At 47.0% G+C, this 16,653-nt stretch overlaps 1 protein-coding gene across 2 annotated transcripts in view; it reads right to left on the bottom strand.

The window, feature by feature from the left end:
* CCDC17 (coiled-coil domain containing 17) overlaps positions 1-16,653 on the bottom strand; it is a 195,254-nt gene that overhangs the window by 56,948 nt on the left and 121,653 nt on the right. For both annotated transcript variants that reach the window (XM_073594020.1, XM_073594019.1), the window contains exons 14-15: positions 14,212-14,322; positions 3,348-3,505 (exon numbers count right to left, since the gene is read on the bottom strand). In XM_073594020.1, the coding sequence (XP_073450121.1) occupies positions 3,348-3,505; positions 14,212-14,322 (269 nt within the window). The remainder of the gene's footprint in view (positions 1-3,347; positions 3,506-14,211; positions 14,323-16,653) is intronic.

Here is a 16,653-nt window from a genome sequence, read left to right on the forward strand (position 1 = left end):
TCAGTCTCCTGACCTCAATATCATTGAGCCCCACTGGGGAGATCTCAAACGTGCCGTTCATACAAGACAGCCCAAGAATTTCCAGGAACTGGAGGACTTTTACCAAGAGGAACCATCTGAGAAGATAAAGAGCCTCATCCACAAATACCACAAAAGACTTCAAGTTGTCATTGATGCTAAAGGGGCAATACACGGTATTAAGGACTGGGGTATGTAAACTTTCGATCAGGGACATTTGAGTAGTTTCTGTTGTGATTATGGTATAAAAAGAGTAAACACAGATGATTGATAATAAATGGCTTCAGCAAAACACTGACCATGAGTGAGAGAAAAGATTTTCTGTCATCATTTATATTCTCTGAAAAATGACCAAGAAATCATAAATTCTGCCAGGGTATGTAAACTTATGAGCACAACTGTATGAATGGGCAGTGATAATGCTGATAGCAATGCCCCCTACAACATCTTCTCCCCCCCACTGTAGTGTAAGGAACAGCCTACATGAGAGTGACAACTCTGCTCTGAATTCAGGAGCAGTGCAGCATTGTTGTCACCCCATCACAGGAAGCTGCATTAGGTGGATTTCACTGGCAGGATCAACAGGTATTTCTGGGACTTTGCAGAGGGACTAAGAAAATTGTAGGTGCTGATGGACTTATAAGTAAGTGCTGCAGTACACATTTATTGGCAGGCCATATTTCCACTTTAAAGTCCACCTAAAACTCAACTGCGGGGGGGGGAGAGTTGTAGATTCTCTCTGAGGCTTCTCACACAGGTAGAGGCAGGAATTCTTCACTGGATTCCTATAAAATAGTTATTTCCCCAGAAAAACACCACAAGTCCCAGCCTGGAGGATTTCAAATGTTTTTATTTATGATCAATGGTCATATAAACAATAATTGTAAACAGACAACACAGAATCATCGGAGTCATAAAAAGGAAAATTCTAATTACAAGATGGAAAGTCAGGAAAATGTTTACAATGATTTCTCGAGTACTGAGAATTATCCTGTTATCACTCTCCTCCCCCCAACAAATCACTACCGGGAAAATAAGATGATGGTATAAGCCCCTCCCCAATCACACCTCGGGAATAGTGCCCCTCCCCGTCACACATCGGGAATAGTGCCCCTCCCCAATCACACATCGAAAATAGTGCCCCTCCCCAATCACACATCGGGAATAGTGCCCCTCCCCAATTCACACATCGAAAATAGTGCCCCTCCCCAATCACACATCGAAAATAGTGCCCCTCCCCAATCACACATCGGGAATAGTGCCCCTCCCCAATCACACATCGGGAATAGTGCCCCTCCCCATCACACATCGGGAATAGTGCCCCTCCCCAATCACACATCGGGAATAGTGCCCCTCCCCAATCACACATCGAAAATAGTGCCCCTCCCCAATCACACATCGGCAATAGTGCCCCTCCCCAATCACACATCGAAAATAGTGCCCCTCCCCAATCACACATCGGGAATAGTGCCCCTCCCCAATCACACATCGGGAATAGTGCCCCTCCCCAATCACACATCGGGAATAGTGCCCCTCCCCAATCACACATCGGGAATAGTGCCCCTCCCCAATCACACATCGAAAATAGTGCCCCTCCCCAATCACACATCGAAAATAGTGCCCCTCCCCAATCACACATCGGGAATAGTGCCCCTCCCCAATCACACATCGGGAATAGTGCCCCTCCCCAATCACACATCGAAAATAGTGCCCCTCCCCAATCACACATCGGGAATAGTGCCCCTCCCCAATTCACACATCGAAAATAGTGCCCCTCCCCAATCACACATCGAAAATAGTGCCCCTCCCCAATCACACATCGGGAATAGTGCCCCTCCCCAATCACACATCGGGAATAGTGCCCCTCCCCATCACACATCGGGAATAGTGCCCCTCCCCAATCACACATCGGGAATAGTGCCCCTCCCCATCACACATCGGGAATAGTGCCCCTCCCCAATCACACATCGAAAATAGTGCCCCTCCCCAATCACACATCGGGAATAGTGCCCCTCCCCAATCACACATCGGGAATAGTGCCCCTCCCCAATCACACATCGGGAATAGTGCCCCTCCCCAATCACACATCGGGAATAGTGCCCCTCCCCAATCACACATCGGGAATAGTGCCCCTCCCCAATCACACATCGAAAATAGTGCCCCTCCCCATCACACATCGGGAATAGTGCCCCTCCCCAATCACACATCGGGAATAGTGCCCCTCCCCAATCACACATCGGGAATAGTGCCCCTCCCCAATCACACATCGGGAATAGTGCCCCTCCCCAATCACACATCGGGAATAGTGCCCCTCCCCATCACACATCGGGAATAGTGCCCCTCCCCAATCACACATCGGGAATAGTGCCCCTCCCCATCACACATTGGGAATAGTGCCCCTCCCCAATCACACATCGGGAATAGTGCCCCTCCCCAATCACACATCGGGAATAGTGCCCCTCCCCAATCACACATCGGGAATAGTGCCCCTCCCCATCACACATTGGGAATAGTGCCCCTCCCCAATCACACATCGGGAATAGTGCTCCTCCCTGCTCACATGGTGGGAGGGGTGCTCTGAACTAGTCACATGGTGGGAGTAGTACTCCTCCCCGATCACATGGTGGGAGGGGTGCTCTGAACTAGTCACATGGTGAGAGTAGTGCCCTGAACTAGTCACATGGTGGGAGTGGTGCTCCCCTCCAGTTGCCAATCACATGGTGGAAGAAATGGCACATGGGAAGAATTAATCCCGACAACAAGTTTATCTTTGCTGACCGGATAAGTGAGTCCCATTGGGCAGAATTCCTTCTCACCTTCTACTCTGGAGACACAACAGGAAATTAGAGGAAATACCCCAAAGTTAAGGAAAACCCCACCACTTCTTGTTCTGGTGACTACTGTAGCATTTTAGATTTCTTGTTACTTTGTGTCTCACTGACAATGGTCACCGGGACAAATAGAAAGGATCATTTTCCATGGTCTCTATTCACTCCCAACACTCATCGTCACACAAGATCATAAACTAGGACTCTGTATTCAGCCTATAATAACCTCCAATAAGATGGATCTCCTGTATGGTGGAGGAGGAATCCACCTTCTTCACATTTCTCTGTATTCGGTGATATGTAATATTGTTGTAACAAAGTAACACATCGCAGTATTGTGGACTGACTGTCCTTCCATAGAGCCCCACGGGGGAGGTGAGAGTTCAGACCGATATCTTCCCAATGTCATTGGTTACACATCATGTGACTGTCCAGCTCAGAAGCGGATAGGTAGAAAGAATATCTGGGAGGAGTTTGGATCAGTTCTAGGCACGGTCTCACCTCTGATTGGCTCTCTGCTGGCTTGGCATCTCTTGAACTGGTGGTGGGTCTACATAATCAGTGTAAGGGGACAGAGACAGCTGGAATGAGTTGGGCAGCTGCTGGAATGATGCCATTGGCGCTGGGTTGTCAGTGATGGTCGCCCCTGGACTCGGCATCTGTGTGGGGACAGAAGGACAATTATGAACAGAGAGGTCACAAAACTTCCAGCAAGAAGTCAATAAATTATCTGAGCCAGATGTAGGCCTGTGCAAAAGGGTCCAAAAGCCCATGCTGGAGCTTTGCTGTTTAATGGAGGAGCGGACCCCTGACCCAAGGCATGGAACCAATAGTGCCCTTCTGTCTATGGATCCTCAATAAGCTCCATCACTGAACTTTATCATCCTTCTAAACAGCTGCCATCAGTTCCTGCTATGGCGGGCAACGCTTATCTGGTTACATAGTTACATACCGTAGTTAGTCAGCTTGAAAAAAGACACAAGTCCATCCAGTTCAACCATAAAAAAAACAAAACACAAAAAAAATATCGTACAATCCAATATACCCAAAACTATACCCTCAGTTGATCCAGAGGAAGGCAAAAAAACCCCAGCAGAGCATGATCCAATCTGCTACAGCAGGGGAAAAAAATTCCTTCCTGATCCCCCGAGAGGCAATCGGATTATCCCCGGATCAACTTTACCTATAAATGTCAGTACCCTGTTATATTCTGTACATTTAGGAAAGTATCCAGACCTTTCTTATATCAATCTACTGAGCTGACCAGAACCACCTCTGGAGGGAGAATATTCCACATTTTCACAGCTCTTACTGTGAAGAAACCTTTCCGTATTTGGAGATGAAATCTCTTTTCCTCCAGTTGTAAAGATTCCCCCCCGTGTCCTCCGTGATGACCGTAAAGAGAATAACTCAACACCAAGATCACTATATGGACCCCTTATATATTTATACATGGAGATCATATCCCCCCTTATTCTCCTCTTCTCAAGAGGGAATAAATTCAGTTCCTCTAATCTCTCCTCATAGCTGATCTAATCTAATCTCCTCCTCCATGCCTCTTATCAGTTTGGTTGCTCTTCTCTGCACTTTCTCCAGTTCCCTGATATCCTTTTTGAGAACTGGAGCCCAAAACTGAACTGCATATTCCAGATCTGGTCTAAGCATAACTTTTACTCTGCAACTTACGGAATACTCTGCAAGTGCTGAATTTGGATTGGTCCTTGCTGGCAGCCATTAGAACCTGTAATGATCAGTCTGGAATCTTTGCTGCTTGCTAGTTGTTACTCAGCACTGCAGCTGAAAACATTGGAGTGCACACCTGCGCCAATTAGGAGTGCTCAAACAGACTGATGGACATTTAGACTGTACTTGATCAACAGGTTCTACTTAACTTTTTTCTGTCATCGCTACTTAAGATTACTCCCGTGTTTATGACTGTATTGGGACTCTGCTCTCTATCAGTCAGGACTGTCATGACTCAGCTATAGGGATGAGCCAAACACCCTCAGTTCGGTTCGCACCAGAACATGCGAACAGGCAAAAAATTGGGCAGAACACACGAACACTGATAAAGTCTATGGGACACGAACGTGAATAATCAAAAGTGCTCATTTTAAAGGCTTATATGCAAGTTATTGTCATAAAAAGTGTTTGGGGACCCGGGTCCTGCCCCAGGGGACATGGATCAATGCAAACTTTTTTTTTAAGAACAGCTGTTTTTTTGGGAGCCGTGATTTTTTTAATGTTTAAAGTGAAACAATAAAAATGAAATATTCCTTTAAATATTGTGTCTGGAGGGTGTCTATAGTACGCCTGTAAAGTGGCCCAGTTTTCCCGTGTTTAGAACAATGAAATAAAGATTGAGTCTGCGCAATCGAATGTAGGTACAGATAGAATAAAGAACTCTACAGGTACATTTCCACCTGAGTGTGCTGAAATGAGAGTGAGAAGGATGTAGGGGTGGCGTTGTTCTGACTGAGGGGTAATTGATGCTAAGCCCACTTTGATAAGATCAATTAACAGTGGATTATAGATGAGTCTGAATGGTGTTACAGCCTCTGGTGGCTGTTTGACAATGTGGTCTCAATAAACAGAAGACATAATTCATTATGTTACTAGTGTTCCATATGTGAATTATCCCTGTGAATATGCTAATATTCAGTTTTGTGATAGGATTGTATATGAACATATACCCAATGTGACCTGCAGGGCATAAATAAATCTGATGAAATGTGAATTATGGAATGTGTTTAGATGGTGTTGCAGCCTCTGGTTGCTGTGTAGTGAAGTGGTTTCAGTGACCAAAAAATAAATCTTAACATTTCTAGTATTCCATTACAAATTGTCCCTGTGGGTATGCCAATATTCAATACTAATTGTATGTAAAAATTGATCAATATAACATACAATACATAAGTGGGTCGTTAGTAAAAACGCATATGCAAGAAAGTGCTTAGTGAAAAGAAATATCCTAATTAGCAACAATAGGCTAGTTCACAAAGTGACTTGTGCTAAAACAAAAAAACAGAAAACAAAAAACAAAAAAACAGTCCTTGTTGAGAAAACGATATTGCTTTTGAAGGTCTTTTTCCAAAAAATAAAAATGAAAAAATACAATGAAGAAAAGGCAATTAATCCTTCCAAAAGGCAATATTGTTAAAAACAAGTCTTCTTGTTCAAGTACTGTCTTGGTGATGGTGCTTCTTATTGGTGCTCCTAATGTACAAACACTCACCGAATAGCCTCCCCCCTATAGGGGTATTGCGCAATCACAGTATTTGCCACTGTGTAGCAACTTATGGCAGCTCTGGTTCGTGTCTTTGTGTTGTTTATCGGTTGTAATTTGTGTTTAGAACAATACCGCAGCAAAATGACATTTCTAAAGGAAAAAAAGTCATTTGAAACTGATCACGGCTGTAATGTATTGTAGGGTCCCAGCAATATAGATAAAACTCATTGAAAAAAGAGCATGGGTTCCCACCCCAGTCCATTACCAGGCCCTTTGGGTCTGGTATGAATATTAAGGGGAACCCTAATTCAAAATTTAAAAAAAAAATTGCGTGGGGGTCTCCCTAAAATCCACACCAGGCCCTTTTCTGAGCATGCAACCTGGCAGGCTGCAGGAAAAGAGGGGGGACGAGAGAGCGCCCCCCCTCCTGAACCGTACCAGGCCACATGCCCTCAACATGGGGAGGGTGCTTTGGGGTCTGACCTCAAAGCACCTTGTCCCCATGTTGCACCTTGTCCCCATGATGAGGGGGACAAGGGCCTCATCCCCACAACCCTTGCCCAGTGGTTGTGGGGGTATGCGGGCGAGGGGCTTTTTTTTTTCTTAATTCTTTATTTATCATTTTTTATGAATAACAATACATTACCCTACAGGGGTAAATCTTCAAACATAGCCATTTAAAAGCTTATGACAAATTATCCCCTCCTACCCCCCCTCAAACCCCCCACCCCTTCGCCCGTCCCTTCCCCCACCCATCAGGACCTTGCTCATCAAGAGGATAGTGTTTACACAGATGTGTGATTATGTTATTATTCTGGGCCTACTATCTCCTTCAGATAATCCCAGGTCCCTTTAAACTTAATCCAGGCTGCCCATTTCCCTGAGTGCTTCTCCTCTTCGAACTCGGCTCCTCCCTTATCTAAACGCTCGATGTTGTATACTTCATTGAGGCTGTACAACCATTCTCGAGTACAGGGGCTCGAGACGTTCAGCCAATTCCTCGATATCTGTCTCTTAGCCTCATCTAGCATAATAGGGATCAGGGAAGTTTTATAGTTCTTTATCGAGTCCGTGGTCCCATGGAAAAGGCAAACCCATGGGTCCTCTGCTATCGCTTTCCCTGTGATTCCTTTTATCAAACTTAATATTTTTTTCCAAAAGATTTTTATAATGGGGCACTCCCACCAAATATGGGCCATGGTTCCTGGGGTGGAACAACCCCTCCAGCAGGTATTTGGTTTAGTCCTATCCATTTTGCTAACCCTATCTGGGGTGGCATACCATCTCGCAAGGCATTTCAAGTGGCTTTCTGTTCTTCTGGAGTCGACTGCTGCGTAGTGGACCATCCTCAAGATCTTGTCTATCACGTTTTCTCTACATTCTGATCCCAGTTCCTGTTCCCACTTTTTAATATAGGGGGGTACCTCCAGTTCCTCCGCGGTTCCCAAGATCTTATATATTTGCGTTATTACCCCTCCTGCTTGTTCTTTTACACAGAGCTGCTCAAACGGTCTGAGCTCCTCCATACTCCTGAGAGGTTTCGGAAGTCTTTCGACAAAGTGGGAGAGCTGGAGGTACCTCCATCTATTCATTACCCAGAGGTTAGGTTCTATACTTAACTCTGAAAAAGTGCGAATTTGCCCCTTATTTATAAAGTGTTTCAATTGTACAGTGTCGCCCTTCAACCAATTCCCTCCCACCTCCCTCCTCCCTGGTTCTAAAAATACATTATTTTTCTGGTGTATCAGTGGTGAGTTGTGTGTCCATTTATTCTTGTGGTGTGTCATATCCCAATGTTTAAGTGTGTTTAGCGTTAATAAAGATGTGTGAGTGCTCAGTGCTCTATGTTTTGGGGGGTTCCAGAGTGCCTGTCCTAAATTCGTGTTGCTCAAAAAGTGCTCTATGTGTACCCAACATTTGTCTGAGTCTTTTTTATTCCATTCTATGATCCTTGACAGCACAACTGCGCTGTAATATCTTCCATATTCTTTCCTTGTCTTCGTATTGATGAAATTTTACAATCACATCTCTTGGAGTATCTGACTTTACATGGGGGGGCCTTCTTACTCTGTGCACCCTGTCTATCAAGATGGGCTCTTCATCTCGCTTTCCCATGATAGGATTAAAGATTTTCTTCATCTTTTCCCCTAGGTCCTCATTTTGTTGCTCCGGAATGGCCCTGATGCGCAGGTTTTGTCGCCGACTTTGGTTTTCCTGTTCCTCAAGCTGGAACGCCATGTTGCGGTTTTCCTTCCGCAGTTTGCTGACTTGGTTGCGACTGTATTATAAAGCATCACATCTGCTCCTACCTTTCTTCTTTTATCAGCGTAATTTCAGTCTGGGGCATATGCAGCGTGGATCTGGGCAGAGAGATCGTACCCTTCCAGGCCAGTGAGAAAAGAGAGAAAGAAAAAACCTGCTGCTGCCGTCGGGCTGGAGCTCCCCGCCTCTGGTCCCTTCACAGTGATTTTCTTTCAAGTACTTCACCCGCCGATAGTACGGTCAAGTGGCTCCGATCCCTGCTGCTACTCCTCCACACCGGGGGGTCCCGCCAGGCAAAGTCTCCTTGTACAACGTCCGCGGAGAGGGAGGGGGGGGGGGGACGGAAGGCGAGTCAGTCTAGTCCAGAGGACCGCTGTAACACTGGACCCGGTCCGCGTCTCCGTGGTCTCTCACCCCACGAGACATCCGGACGCTCTGTCTCTGCACCTCCGCCAAGGCTGACGCCGGGCTCCTCCCCCGTGTAGACGTCACACTCCCATCATGTGATGCTGTCCTGGAGTGGTTTTTGCGGGCGAGGGGCTTATCGGAATCTGGAAGCCCCCTTTAACAAGGGGACCCCCAGATCCCAGCCTCCCCCCCGTGTGAATTGGTAATGGGGTCCACTGAATCCCTACCATTTCACAAAAAAAGTGTCAAAAATGGTAAAAAAGACAAGAGACAGCTTGGGTCAAGTCCTTCATTAAAAAATAAAAAAATAAAAATGTCCCACGGTGTAAGTTCACACCGCCCGATGGACCGAAAAAAACAAAAAACAAAAGCTGCAACCGTTCCGCCTCCGTGGGAGGCTCCTGCCAACTGACGCATCTTCGCTGTGAGAGTTCATATATGACTGAGGGCAGGGCCACCCTGTGACATCCGACCCCAAAGCACCCTCCCCATGTTGAGGGCATGTGGCCTGGTACAGTTCAGGAGGGGGCGCTCTCTCATCCCCCCCTCTTTTCCTGCCGCCTGCCAAGTTGCGTGCTCGTATAAGGGCCTGGTATGGATTTTGGGGGGACCCCCACGCAATTTTTTTTTAAAATTTTGGTTGGGGGTCCCCTTAATATTCATACCAGACCCAAAGGGCCTGGTAATGGATTGAGGGGGAACCCCATGCAGTTTTTTTCAATGAGTTTTATCTATATTGCCGGGACCCAACAATACATTACAGTCGTGATCAGTTTTAAATGACTTTATTTCCTTTAGAAATGTCATTTTGCTGTGGTATTGTTATAAACACGGGAAAACTGCGCCACTTTACAGGCATACTATAGACACCCCCCACGCACGAGATTTAAAGGAATATTTAATTTTTTTTTGTTTCACTTTAAGCATTAATAAAATCACTGCTCCTGAAAAAACGGCCGTTTTTAAAACTTTTTTTTGCATTGATCCATGTCCCCTGGGGCAGGACCCGGGTCCCCAAACACTTTTTAGGGCAAAAACTTGCGTATAAGCCTTTAAAATTAGCACTTTTGGTTTTTCATGTTCTGATCCCATAGACTTTTTTTTTTTTTCAATAAATGTTTATTAAAATTTTTCAGATATACATAAAATCACAGTTATCGGGTATACATTGAAACAGAAGCTGTTAATACAATCAATAAGTCATACAATCGATAAGTCATACAATCGATAAGTCATACAATCAATAAGTCATACAATCGATAAATAAAGCAGAAATGAAAGAACAAGTTCAAAATACGGCCAACTGAGCCTCTTACTAGATCACTTCTGTATTATTGATGGAGGTGAAGTTCTGACCCGGTAAAGTATTCCTATGGTAAAGCGGGAATATCTTAATTAACAAGTGTATAAACTAAGGATCATTAAGCATCTCCGTGTGAGGGAGGAGGGGTTGGTGTGGGGGGAGGAGGGGTCGGTGTGGGGGGAGGAGGGGTCGGTGTGGGGGGAGGAGGGGTCGGTGTGGGAGAAGGGGTTGGTGTGGGGGTAGGGGTCCAATCGGGGTAATGTTATGTACCGATCAAAGCCACCCTTAAACCCATTCACCCCTAAAGGGTTCTAACTGTGAATGGGTGGGGGCCATGTGTAGTAATGTGTGTGGTTTTAAACCTATTCGGTACCCATATGATTGAGAGGCAGCTCCGTAATAATAATATGTTGTTTAGGAGTGGGGGAGGGGAGGGAGGAGACCAGAAATCGTTAGGGTGTGTGCTCCTGCCAGAACAGTGAAGGAGTTATGTTGGTATCAGGTTGAGAGGGTATGGAGATCACCTAAGTATGATCGGTGAGGATCAATTGGGTAAGAGGAAGGGTGTGGACGGGGGGAGGGTATGGACGGAGGGAGGGTATGGACGGAGGGAGGGTATGGACGGGGGGAGGGTATGGACGGGGGGAGGGTATGGACGGAGGAAGGGTATGGACGGAGGAAGGGTATGGACGGAGGGAGGGTATGGACGGAGGGAGGGTATGGACGGAGGAAAGGTATGGACGGGGGGAGGGTATGGACGGAGGGAGGGTATGGACGGAGGAAGGGTATGGACGGAGGGAGGGTATGGACGGAGGAAGGGTATGGACGGAGGGAGGGTGTGGACGGAGGTGTCCTGTACCAGTTGGTGAATATTTTGTATCTGTTTTCCTGGGTGGATACATTAATGGAGCCCTTATGAATATGGTTGTGTATACGTTCCCATTCAGTGGAAGTTAAGTCTATGGTCAGTTCTGATTCCCAACGACGGATAAGCTTATCATCTTTAATTTTGCAAGTTGAAAATAAGAATGTGTAAACAGTAGAGATCACATGACGTTGGGGTTCTGAACTATCACATAGCAATTCAAAGGGTGTACGCTCTCGGTACCACAGTGAGATGGTTTTGGCGTCAGTAAAAAAGTGTCTTAATTGTAGGTACTTGTAAAAGGGGATGTTGTATTCAGTGAGTTTGGCTGCCATGGCTTGGTGGGGGAGGAGTTCACCATTTTGGAAGAAGTGGTGTGCCCTGATGGGGGCTGTGCATGATTCCCTGTGAAGATCTCTTAAGGCAAGGCCTGGCAGGAAGTCAGGATTACGGACCAAAGGGGTCATAGGGCCTGGGTGCGGTGTGTAATCCAGTGCTTTGCCGGCTAATTTAAGGTGGGACAATGTGGCTCCAATAAAGAGATGTGTCACCAAATCTCTAGGAATGGAGTTGTGATTGATCCAGGGTAGATGTGACAGCGGGGTTTTACTGAAAGAGTCCTCAAGTGTAATCCAGGCTTTATTGGAACGATGCAGATGCCAACCTACAATCCTAGTTAAATGACATGCCCAGTGGTATTTTTGAATGTCGGGGAGGCCAAGGCCCCCTAATATCTTGGGGAGTACTAGCCTATCCCAGCTTAGTTGGGGGGTCCTGGACGCCCAGATAAAAGTCCTGCACATACGCTTGTATGATGTAAAAAAGGAGGTGGGTAGCTTTATGGGGATTGCCTGAAAAAGGTAAAGAAGTCTGAGCAGTACATTCATTTTTAATATGGCTGTCCTACCCAACCAGGAGAAGGAAATTGCTATGAAAATGGCATCATTAGTAGTAACCAGTAGGGGTTTCTGAAGGATTATTCTTACCAGACCAATCTGATAACATTTTATGAGGAAGTGAGCTACTATCTAGATAAAGGAAAGCCTGTGGACAGTGGTAGCTGGTGTTTTTTTTTTGGGGGGGGGGTGGCAAAAAATCCCCCCTCCCGGTCAGTCGGGGGCCCTGCACTAACCCCATTTTGCGGGCAGCACGGCGGGCGGCGGCAGCTTCTCTCCAGGCTGCTTGTTGGCTCGGTTCCCCTGCGTCTTCTCTCCTCCATGCGCCGCGTGTCTCCTCCCTTCTCCTCCTGCCAGCCAATCTGATTAGATCTCCTTCCAGCCAATTGGGTGACGGCTCGCATGACGCACTTCCCGATTAGCCGGGAGGAGATTTAGTGTTACAATAGCGAATATTCATTTGCTATTGTCACACAACTGGGTGGCCTCGGAGTGCAGTGCTCTGTGTCCACCCTTTTTTAAAGCCAATTAGAGCCTCTGGCTCCAATCACATGCTTCAACCCCCCATTGGAATCCATGCATCTGGTGCCCTGTATGCAGATCAGGGGGCCGGACCCATGGATGGGGGGAGTGGCGCCCCTAATGGACGGGCCGTCACTGCCTCTGGATGTGATATATCTGGAAATTGCCAAAGCATTCAATGCCTAACCTTCAAACTGAGGTCTATCGGCATGGACCATAGGGTGAGTAACTGAATAGAAAGCTGGCTACTGGGGCGGGTCCAAAGGGTGGTGATAAATGGGGAGTACTTGGAATGGTCAGGGGTGGGTAGTGGGGTTCCCCAGGGTTCTGTGCTGGGACCAATCCTGTTTATTGTGTTCATAAAGGATATAGAGGATGGGATAAATCATTCGATCTCAGTGTTTGCTGACCATACTAAGCTAAGCAGGGCAATAACTTCACAGCAAGATATAGAAACTTTACAAGAAGAGCTCAAAAAAATAACGGGGAGGGGCGACTACATGGCAGATGAGATTCAATGTAGAAAAATGTAAAATAATGTATTTGGGTGGTAAAAATCTGAAGTCAATCTATAGACTGGGGGGAGAACCTCTGGGGGGATCTAGGATGGAAAAGGACCCGGGGGTCCTAGTAGATGATAGGCTCAGCAATGACATGCAATGCCAAGCTGCTGCTAACAAAGCAAACAGAATATTGGCATTAAAAAGGGGATCAACTCCAGAGATAAAACGATAATTCTCCCGCTCTACAAGACTCTGGTCCGGCCGCACCTGGAGTATGCTGTCCAGTTCTGGGCACCAGTCCTCAGGAAGGATGTACTGGAAATGGAGCGAGTACAAAGAAGGGCAACAAAGCTAATAAAGGGTCTGGAGGATCTTAGTTATGAGGAAAGGTTGTGAGCTCTGAACTTATTCTCTCTGGAGAAGAGATATGATAGTGATGTACAAATATCTCAACAGTGATCCGAGCATAGAGAGAAAACTTTTCAGTCTCAGGACACGCGACCAATCAATGAAGTTTGACAAAAAGCAGTTTAACCTTAAACTATGTAGAGGGTTCTTTACTGCCAGAGCGGTAAGGATGTGGAATTCCCTTCCAAGGTTGGTGGTGTCTGAGGAGAGTGTTGATAAGTTTAAACAATTCCTAGATGAGCATCTAAGCAGTGGCGGCAAACAACCACCACCCCCCCGGGCGGCGCAGCACTAATACCAGTCCCTCCCACAAGCGGCGCGGCACTACTAACAATCCCCCCCCGGGCGGCCGGTGGTCCGGCACTTACCCGATCTGTGTGGTGGCTGTGGCAGCACGGTCCTTGCGGGCTGCGGGGCACAGACAGCGGCTCCGGTGTCTAATCCTCCAGCGGCTTCCTCTGCCGTGTGTCTACTCTCCTCTCTCTTCCGCCTAAGCGCTAGGCATCCAATAAAATCGCCTGACGCTTTGGCCAACTGGGAAACAGGTTTCACAGACTTGCCTCCTGATTGGCGAGGAGAAGCTTTAGTGTGAAAATAGCGAAAATTCATTTGCTATTGTCACACAACTGGGTGGGCTCAATGCCTATGGCTCAAATCAGGTGCTTCAAAAGAACCCCCCCCATTGGAATCCATGGTCTGGTGCCTCTGATATGTAGATAAGGGGGCCGGACACATGGATAGGGGAGGCGGCCCCTGTGCGCCTCTATGGATGGGTCGCCACCGCATCTAAGCGAACGTAAAATACAGGTATATGGGAAAACAAACACCTACACAGGTGGAACTGGATGGACTGGTGTCTTTATTCAACCTTACCAACCATGTAACTACGAAACCTGCTACAATCTACTTCCTGTATAATATATATATATACACACTCAGAATCGCAGACATCACATGATTTCTACTAACCAATGGGGGGTACTGGTAGAGGGAGGAGTTCCTGGGGTCGATCTCCACCATGGATTGCAGGTCTGCGTCCCGGGCATTGATGATCCGCAGATAAAGTTCAGCTTTTCCAACCTGCAGAGATATCATCATGTCATCCACAACCCAACTATGGCAAAATACATTATACAGTACTGCCTCCTACCTGCAGGGGGCGCTACTATAATATCACAGCCATGTACATTATACAGTACTGCCTCCTACCTGCAGGGGGCGCTACTATAATATCACAGCCATGTACATTATACAGTACTGCCTCCTACCTGCAGGGGGCGCTACTATAATATCACAGCCATGTACATTATACAGTACTGCCTCCTACCTGCAGGGGGCGCTACTATAATATCATAGTGCAGCCTACCTGTAAACACCTACCTATGTCACCTACCTGTAAACACCTACCTGTGTCACCTACCTGTAAAGACCTACCTGTGTCACCTACCCGTAAACACCTACCTGTGTCACCCACCTGTAAACACCTACCTGTAAACACCTACCTGTGTCACCTACCTGTAAACACCTACCTATGTCACCCACCTGTAAACACCTACCTGTAAACACCTACCTGTGCCACCTACCTGTAAACACCTACCTGTAAACACCTACCTGTGTCACCTACCTGTAAACACCTACCTATGTCACCTACCTGTAAACACCTACCTGTGTCACCTACCCGTAAACACCTACCTGTGTCACCTACCCGTAAACACCTACCTATGTCACCTACCTGTAAACACCTACCTGTGTCACCTACCCGTAAACACCTACCTGTGTCACCTACTTGTGCCACCTACCTATAAACACCTACCTGTGCCACCTACCTGTAAACACCTACCTGTGCCACCTACCTGTAAACACTTACCTATGTCACCTACCTGTAAACACCTACCTGTGACACCTACCCACAGCACCTACCTGTGCCATCTACCTATGTCACCTACCTGTGCCACCTACCTCTAAACACCTACCCGTCTCACCTACCTGTAAACACCTACCTGTGTCACCTACCAGTAAACACCTATCTGTAAACACCTACCTCTGCCACCTACCTGTAAATACCTACCTATGTCACCTACCTGTAAACACCTACCTGTGCCACCTACCTGTAAACACCTACCTGTGCCACCTACCTGTAAACACCTACCTGTGCCACCTACCTGTAAACACCTACCTGTGTCAACTACCTGTGTCACCTACCTATGTCACCTACCTGTGTCACCTACCTGTGCCACCTACCTGTAGACACCTACCTGTGCCACCTACCTGTGCCACCTACCTGTGTCACCTACCCGTAAACACCTACCTGTGTCACCTACCTGCGGCACCTACCCGCAGCACCTAACTGTGCCATTTACCTATGTCACCTACCTGTGCCACCTACCTCTAAACACCTACCCGTCTCACCTACCTGTAAACACCTACCTGTGTCACCTACCTGTGTCACCTACCTGTAAACACCTACCTGTAAACACCTACCTATGTCACCCACCTATGTCACCTACCTGTGTAACCTACCTGTGCCACCTACCTCTAAACACCTACCCGTCTCACCTACCTGTAAACACCTACCAGTGTCACCTACCTGTGCCACCTACCTGTAAACACCTACCTATGTCACCTACCTGTAAACACCTACCTATGTCACCTACCCATGCCACCTACCTGTAAACACATACCTGTAAACACCTACCTATGTCACCTACCTGTAAACACCTACCTGTGTCACCTACCTGTAAACACCTACCTATGTCACCTACCTGTAAACACCTACCCGTGTCACCTACCTGTAAACACCTACCTGTGCCACCTACATATGCCACCTACCTGTAAACACCTACCTATGTCACCTACCTGTAAACACCTACCTATGTCACCTACCTGTAAACATCTACCTATGTCACCTACCTGTGCCACCTACCTCTAAACACCTACCCATCTCACCTACCTGTAAACACCTACCTGTGTCACCTACCAGTAAACACATATCTGTAAACACCTACCTCTGCCACCTACCTGTGACACCTACCTGTAAACACCTACCTGTGCCACCTACCTGAAAACACCTACCTATGTCACCTACCTGTAAACACCTACCTGTGCCACCTACCTGTAAACACCTACCTGTGTCACCTACCTGTAAACACCTACCTATGTCACCTACCTGTGTCACCTACCTGTGCCACCTACCTGTAAATACCTACCTGTGCCACCTACCTGTAAACACCTACCTGTGTCCCCTACCTGTAAACACCTACCTGTGTCACCCACCTGTAAACACCTACCTGTAAACACCTACCTATGTCACCTACCTGTGTCACCTACCTATGTCACCTACCTGTAAACACCTACCTATGTCACCTACCTGTGTCACCTACCTGTAAACACCTACCTGTGTCACCTACCTAT

This window comes from Aquarana catesbeiana, linkage group LG07, assembly GCF_042186555.1.
Source record: "Aquarana catesbeiana isolate 2022-GZ linkage group LG07, ASM4218655v1, whole genome shotgun sequence".
NCBI lineage: Eukaryota > Metazoa > Chordata > Amphibia > Anura > Ranidae > Aquarana > Aquarana catesbeiana.